At 42.9% G+C, this 8583-nt stretch overlaps 1 protein-coding gene across 2 annotated transcripts in view; it reads left to right on the top strand.

Annotated features, from left to right (window-relative positions):
• Positions 1-7796, top strand: part of SNRK (SNF related kinase) — a 175321-nt gene extending 167525 nt beyond the window's left edge. Inside the window, exon 7 of one of the 2 annotated variants that reach the window (XM_078663905.1) lies at positions 3564-7796. In XM_078663905.1, coding sequence (XP_078520031.1) covers positions 3564-4779 — 1216 coding nt within the window. In that variant the 3' untranslated portion in view covers positions 4780-7796. The remainder of the gene's footprint in view (positions 1-3563) is intronic. The other variant, XM_078663906.1, reaches the window with a different exon arrangement.
• The last annotated feature ends 787 nt before the right edge of the window (positions 7797-8583 follow it).

Raw genomic sequence — 8583 nt, forward strand, 5'->3', positions numbered from 1 at the left:
GGCAGTTGCAGTGGTGGCTCACGGACCGCGATTGAGTCAGTGGCAGATCCCTCTCCCTACCCCACCCGGAGCACGTGGTTGTGATGGACGCGTCCCTCCTGGGCTGGAGTGGCCACCTGGGAGAGGCGGAGATCAGAGGCCTCTGGTCTCCGGTGGAGTCCCAGCTCCACATCAACCTTCTGGAGCTGCGGGCGATCCGACTTGCACTGAAAGCATTCCTCCCCTCTGTCCGGGGGAGTGTAGTGCAGGTGTTCACGGACAACACCACCGCCATGTGGTACTGCAACAAACAGGGTGGGGTGGGGTCGTGGACCCTATGCCAGGAGGCTCTGCGCCTCTGGCAGTGGCTGGAACATCAGGGCGTGACCCTGATGGGTCAACACCTGGCAGGTTCTCTGAACGCCAGGGCGGACGAACTCAGCCGTCGGTGCATGATGGATCACAAATGGCGTCTGAACTCAGACGTGGCGCAAGGTCTCTTTCAGCAGTGGGAAGAGCCTTGGTTAGATCTATTCGCCACAGAAGAGAACGCGCAATGTCATCAGTTCTGCGCGTTGGCATTTCCAAGGCAGCACTCGCTCGGAGACGCTTTTCATCGCGATTGGAGTTGCGGTCTATTGTACGCCTTTCCGCCTATACCACTTCTGCCCAGAGTGCTGAAGAAGATCAGGCGCGACCGGGCCCAGGTTATCCTTGTGGCTCCGGACTGGGCACGAAGATACTGGTATCCCGAGCTACTCAGCATGTCAGTCGATCCCCCGATTCGTCTGCCTCTTCGGGAGGACCTTCTGTCGCAGCAGCAGGGGACGGTCCTCCACCCGAACCTGTCCAGTCTTCCCCTACAAGCTTGGAGATTGAGCGGCGACAGTTGAGGCCCTTTGACTTGCCTCCTGAAGTCTGTAATGTCATTCTGGCAGCCAGGCGTCCCTCCACAAAGTCGGTATACCCTGCAGGTGAAACAGATTTGTGGCATGGTGCACAGCAAAGGCTGTGGATCCACTCTCTGCTCCCCTTTCTGAGGTTCTCCTCTTCCTTCTTTCTCTTGCCCAGCAGGGCTCTACTCTGGGCACTATCAAGGGTTACCTTTCTGCCCTTTCCGCCTTCTTAAGGCTACCTGATCAGCCTTCCTTGTTTAAGTCCCCAATTGTAAATAGGTTTTTGAAGGGCATCACACACATGTTCCCTCCTGTTCCTTTCGTGATGCCCCAGTGGGACTTGAACCTTGTTCTTACTTACCTGATGTGTGCTCCCTTTGAGCCGCTCCATAACTGTCCTCTCCGTCTTCTTACTTTGAAGACTGCCTTCCTGGTTGCCATCACCTCTGCCAGGAGAGTGAGTGAGTGAGCTCCAGGCTCTTTCTTCCACACCTCCTTTCCTCTCTGTCCATCCGGACAAGGTTGTGTTGCGGACAAGACCCTCTTTCCTGCCCAAGGTTGTCACGGCCTTCCACATCGGGCAGTCCATTGCCTTGCCCACCTTCTTTCCGCATCCCTCGAAAGAGGAAGAGAGGCTCCACCGTCTGGACCCAAAATGTGCGCTCTCTTACTACCTGGATCGCACACGCCAGCTCCGGGTGGATGACCAACTCTTTGCTGGTTACGTGGGTGCTAAGAAGGGAAAGGCAGTGCACAAGCGGACCATCTCAGTGGATCATCTTGTGTATCCAGGCGTGTTACTCCTTGGCTAAGAAGGAGCCCCCTGTTGGATTGAGGGCTCATTCCACTCGGGCCACGGCGACTACCACTGCCCTGGGCCGAGGTGTGCCCTTGCAGGACATTTGTCAGGCAGCTACGTGGGCCTCGCTGCACACGTTTGCGAGACACTACTGCCTGGACAGCCAAGTCCGGAGGAATGGCTTCTTTGGCCGTTCCATCCTCCAGGACTTTCTGGTGTGATTATTGGTTCGCAGACCCACCACCGGGGTTGGTATTGCTGGGGTATCTATTCTAAGGTAAGGAATCTATCACTAACGTGTCTCTTTCAGATACACAAGTTACTACTTGTGTAACGAGACATTAGTTAGTGATAGATTCCTTACCGACCCACCCATCCTCCCCGTTCTGCGAACCGATATCTAGGGTTAAGGTCATTCCCTTTCAGGGCCCTAGTTTCATGGCACCAGTGTTGGTTCTATCATGGCTCTGCGTATCTGGCGCGGAAAAGCTGTGTATCAGAACTGACGTTAGCGCGCGAGGGCGGCGTCTAAGTACTCTGACGTCATTCCGGCGCTAACGACGACGGACGCGGAGCCGCGGACGACGCCTGCCGGCGCGCAGGGGTATTGCTATGCAAAATTTTCCGGATCCAGTCTGACGTCTGGGGATATTGTAAGGTAAGGAATCTATCACTAACTAATGTCTCTTACAGATATATCGTTACACAAGTAGTAGCTTGTGCATTAAGCTCCTGTATACAGACCTGACAGCACATGTTAAGGTGGGAACGGCGGCTTCTAGGCCATTCTCTATCGAAGGGGAACGAGGCAGCCAGGTTAGCAGCCGACACAAAGACATAGTCTTCACTCCCACTATCTCTGATGGGGAGAACTGCCATTTTTAACATAGTAACTTTCCCACGCCTTCTATATCGCCTAGAGAATTATCCTTACCCTCTGCCTAAATTCTTCTTTAAGAAAATCCATTCTATTCTTTGGAGCTTCCCGTGGTATCAAGGGACACCCCGACTCGCTCTTGCTAAATATTTTACATTGACATATGACGGGGCAGCATTAATTGAAACATATTACTGAGCTTCTCACCTGATGGTCATCGAGTGGTGGTATGACACCCAAGAAGACTCCGCCTATGCCTCTGAGAAATGGTCCCTTCATGGCACATCTTTACAACACCTACCATATCGGGGATAGCTGTCACGCGTACATGCCACAACAATGGTCCTCCCGTTGTGGAACATGGCCTTTAAGGTCATGGGATGGGACGGGCGACTCACAGGCCAGACACCTCTGTGGCCAGACCGTATGTTCCCCCAGGTGGCAGCCTTGGAGGGGTTCCACAGCTTGATACTATTGGGATAGCCACACTAAGCAACCTGGTGGTCGGCACAATCTCTGTAAGCTCCCCAGGAACATTGACATTTAGGTAAGTGGACTTCTCGCACCTGTTGCTTGATTCAATTCGTAAGCTGCCCATTCTTTGCCTCACCATGTGTTCCAAGAGGGTTTCTCTCACTGTTTTTTTGTTTGAATGTTCTTGATACAGTGTGATTGCATAGACCAGATCTTGGAATCCAAATGACTTCTTTGCCTTCTTAAATTAAACATTTTCTATATCTTTATGGGAGAGAACCAAAGGAAATATATAGTTTAGTATTTTTTTACATTCTCTGTAACAATGCACTATATACATTCATTTTCACATGCAGGCCATGCCTGTTTATTGCCCAAACCTTGTTGTTTCATTGGCGAATCCATTGTGAACATATTTTCCAAGTTTTACTTTAGCTTTTTTTGCCAAACTGTGATACCTTTTCTCGGAATTTGATGCCCCATATTGTAAATAAAATGGTTTTCACTTGCATTAAAAAATGTTTTCTCTCTTTTGCAGGCAGTCGTGGCCTACAAAAATTGATGTTCCACAAGACTTGGAAGACGATCTTACTTCTTCTCCAATATCGCACACCACTGTTAATCCTTCTCCAGTCCGTACTGCTGAAAATGTTCTCAATGGTCATAGAAATAAGGCACTTATTGAATCTGCAAAGAGAGATGATCCACCGGAGTCTCTTGGATCTGTGTCTGGGATTCCACCCGTAAGCTTGAATGCATCAGCAAGTGGCCGAAAGTGTCTATTCCGAGTTGAGGAGGATGAAGAGGAAGATGAAGAAGATAAAAAACCTATTCCTCTTTCAACACAAGTGGTTTTAAGGCGCAAGCCTTCTGTTACAAATCGCCTCACTTCTAGGAAGAGTGCTCCAGTGCTCAATCAGATCTTTGAGGAAGGGGAATCAGATGACGAGTTTGACATGGATGAAAACTTACCTCCAAAACTTAGTCGATTAAAAATGAATATTGCCTCCCCCGGGACAGTACACAAGCGTTATCATCGAAGAAAAAGTCAAGGCCGGGGGTCAAGCTGCAGTAGCTCTGAAACTAGTGATGACGACTCTGAAACCAGACGGCGGCTAGATAAAGACACTGGGTTTACATACTCTTGGCATAGGCGTGACAGCAGTGAAGGCCCGCCAGGTAGTCAAGGAGATGGTGGAGGTCAAGGCAAACCAAGCAATGGAAATGGAGGTGTGGATAAAGCAAGTCCTAATGATACCAGTAAAGGTGGAAATAGCCCCTCCAATGGATCTAGTGGTAACAGTAACAATTCCTCTGGCTCAACACGCAGTTGTGCTGGATCTGGAAATTCAGTGCAACAGTCACCCAGAACTGCAGAGGAACTTATGGAAAGCCTAAAACTAATGAGTCTTTGCTTGGGCTCACAGCTTCACAGCAATGCAAAATTCATTCTTGATCCACAAAATAACTTCTCTTTTTCCAGTGTTAAAGTGCAAGAAAAGTCAATGTGGAAAATGTGTATAAGCGCCAGTGGGAATGCAGGCAAAGTTTCGCCAGTGGGCAGCATAAAGTTCTTCACTGAAAAAATGTCAGACACAACAAACGAATTGGAACTAATAAAGAGCAAAAACTTTAAAAATAACGTTCTACAACTACCTCTGTGTGAAAAGACAATATCTGTTAATATTCAGCGGAACACCATGGAGGATCTTGTTTGCACCTCCAATCAGACAAGTTGTTGCCATGTCATTTGACAATAGCTTGTCTGTAGTATGTTAACTTGTCACCATTATATCTGTTCAGATCTGTGAACGCCTATTTGTGTACTCCATTTTGTTGTCTTAACATTTTTAAGTGGGATTTTGAACAATTATTTATTATATTTTAATTTGTTAGTTGCTTCCACAATGCATGGTCCCTTTGTGCATGCTGCTAGGCAATGCATTTTCTTTTCGAGGATATAGACTGTTTTATTGTGGTAATTCTACATCTATAGTTTTAGTATGGGAACCCCTGCGTAAAAGAGTACTCTAGACCGTAGTGTAAATGAAGCACTTAAAACTTTCATGTTCAGCACTTAAGCTAGGTGAAAAAAGCTTTTTGTTTCTTTGTGAAATGTTAACCTATTCAGACTTTCCCTGATATCCGAAGTATGTGCTGAGGCATATTTAGTGTCTGAAACTGAACCAAAGCAATAATGATTTGATGTTGGAAATTCCATTCGGGACGTCCCGTTCAAATGATCCAATGCTTATGCGAAGCAAGGCTGCACTGAAAATGATTTATTTTGGCTGAGTACCGTCCATCCCTGTTTGTCTTAAGCTTGAAAATATATTTAAATGTGTGATATAACTCCAGACCTGAAAGCTGTTTTGGATAGGAATATAATTAAAAAAGTATTTTTTGGCAAAGTAACCTGACCTACTTCCATATTCCCTTCTCCCAACATTCTGTACCCTCACCAGTGTGAATGGTACAAGCAAGATTATCTTGTTTTTATTATTTTCCTACTATAAATTTAAAGTTCTGCAGTTCTTCTGAAGGTTTTAGTTTATATTTGGAAACCTGTTGTACAACATTATTTCTATAATTAGAATTTCTATTATTAGTATGCTTTGCCACTGTGCCCTTTATGAATCCTGTAAATATGATTAGTCTCCAGTTATATGGCCCCATTGCTTAAGCAGGATATTCTTTGTCTGTAAAAATTCCATTATGTGTAAAAAATTTGCAGTCTTTTTTTTTTTTTTTTTTTTTTTTTTTAAATAAGGCCGGAAGGAATGTAAAGGTTTAACTACTGTATAGGTATATCTGTTTTAGGTATTTATTAAAAAGCCAGTAGAGTTGGGTTACCGCTTCCCTATTCCCTTATTCTTCAGAGATCCAACTTTTATATTGCTCCTTGAGTGTCTCCAATACTTTTTTTATGCTTTTATATCACCACATATTTTTCTATAAAGTCTCAGGAGACGTCAATCTTTTGACACATCTTTACATGTTTTATTTTTACTGCAACAAATTGCTCCTTTTCTTCCTTTGTCTCATCTCGTTATTCAGCGTGCCAGAGTATAATGGCAAATAAATATGCTCTAAAATTCCTCTGCCGAAAAATAGATTTTGACCAATTTAAGTTTGATATGAGGCATTCTAGTATGCAAAATAAAATGTGACATTCTTAAATGTCAGGGGCACAATTGTGTTTTATTTGACTATTGTACAGTAGCTCGAGTTACCATTTTGATATACATGGTGTCAAGGCAATGTGCAATTAGATGTTTTTGATATCTTAAGTTGATTGAATTGTCGGACAGTGCATTTTTTAAAGTCTATGGATCGAACAGAGCACCAAAAACATAACTTTGAGCTTAACATTGTCATATACACTGGCTTTTTTTAATTGGACCGAATTGGGGAGGGGATGCGGGATGAAGGGGGGAGCATTTATGTGTGTGTGTTTGTTTGTTTTCATACTAGGAGAGGATGGGGGTGTGGGTATGTGTGTTTTCGTACTAGTAAGCCCATGCCATGGTGCACACTGTGGCAGGGTAATTACCCTGCTCATTTCCGGAGTTATTTCATTAGGCGGGTATTGTAGCGAGTTAGAGTTTGCAGCAGTATATTTTTAAAGCAACAATTTTATAGCTCGTGGGACCTTAAAATATATGTATAATACCTCATTGGAGATCTCTAATAATAAATAAAATTGCAGAAGGGTCCTCCGGTGATGATTTTTATGGTTCACCCTAAACAAAAAACATTGTACCTACAGTATATTATGCGATCCTCGGCTAAAAGAAAAATGGCCTCCATGGACATCAGACTTGTACAGTCCAGTTTTGCTGTGAACTCTTGATTTCAGTATATGAAAGTGTTTGTTGTAAGCAAATTATAGTTTAGGCCACCTTAGTTAAAACAAAAATGCATTCATTTGCTAGTTTAAAGTGAGGCAATTAAAAAGTTTAAAAAATGTTTTTGTGATCATGATTGCAAAAAGTGAGACTTGATTCTGTAAATAGCGCAGTAAGAGGAACATTTCTAACGGGCATTTGCAATAAATTATTTGTTGCAGCTGTTTTCCAAGTATTGTAAATACTTTTTAATGTGATGTACAGCCGTGTCACCTTTTACCCTTCCCCGTGTAATTTTTTCCCCCTGGCAATGTTTATATATGTAAATATACATATGTATATATGGTGCTCTTTAGTACAGCAATGTTGATCATTTATGCTGTAAATAGCTATAATATAGGCATATTATTCTTTATGGTTGGTTGAAGTTTTGGGTGTATTGATCCTAGTCCGGTTGTTGTCTTTTCGCCAGTTGTTAAAAGGTGAATGGTTGTGCATGTGTTGTATGTTGTTTTGCGTTCTATAAAAGGGAGAGAATAACCACTACATTAAGATATTGGACCAAACCAGTTACCTGCTCTTATTTTCTGTCTCTGAAAGTTTCATTTAGTTACAGTATTGTATAAATTGAATATTGTGGAAAAGCAATTGGTCTTGTATTTTTCTGTATGTGAATACAATTATGTAACTAGCAAATTTATCTGTATTTAAGGTGTGACAATCTTGATCAGTTTTAAGAACGGCAGTAAAAACACATAATAAATGAGTTTTAAATAAAAAAAGTGGTACTTGCCAAGTAGTTCTGGTCTGTTTAAGGCAAAGTGGTATAGCAATATCATTGTATTCTAATTTGCCTGTATATCTGCAGCAGTTGTTGACTTCTGTGTATCAATTCAGGTCCCTTAATAAAAGCTATGTCCTAATATTGAGCTTTGAAGTATATCATTTTAGTCATAAAATATGGTTAGCTTGATAGTTTTGAGCATCAGTATTCCTCAAGTGGTATCGTATACTTAAAACTGTTATTTGAGATTAAGTAAAACATTGGAGGCAAAAGCCATTGCACAGCACTCCATGTGCAATGTGAATTCTTTAGTTGCATGGATCTAACATATTTTTGAAGCGTGGCAGTGTCTGCCTTCTGTCATTGGTCCATTTTTTTCTTCTTTGTGTGGGTTTCCCTTTGTTCTTTCTTTTTGCCCACTCTTTTAAAAAATCTGGTTAGCGTATGTGGGCTTAACCATAAAGGAGCAGGGATACTCTATTTATGGAAAGGAGCTTTGTTGTAAGGCACTCTATAACTAAAGCTCTTCACTCTATCCCTTGAATTACAGAAAGGAAGGGAAATAAGGAAGCAACTATTGCATGTGTATCAGTTTCTACCAGGTATAGCATACTGCCTCATTTGATTTGAGTACCTTACCACACTTTCGGCCCATTTAGAACCGGCATTTGTCATGCACGTTTTGATCCAAATTCATTTATCCTCTCCGATCCATTAATTTTATTGTCTTTTCATGAAACTCCAGATATAATTCCATTTTCTGATTGGAACCATTGATTTCGGTCTTCCAAATGTGTTCATGAACTGCATTTACTGTTATCGGAGTTCAAAATGTACAGGGGGACCAGAAGACAAATTCTGAAATTGTAAAGCCGTAATTGTCATGCGTACATGTCCATATTCAGAGTAGGTAGAGAAAAGTTATT

This window comes from Lissotriton helveticus, chromosome 10 (genome assembly GCF_964261635.1).
Source record: "Lissotriton helveticus chromosome 10, aLisHel1.1, whole genome shotgun sequence".
Taxonomy (NCBI): domain Eukaryota; kingdom Metazoa; phylum Chordata; class Amphibia; order Caudata; family Salamandridae; genus Lissotriton; species Lissotriton helveticus.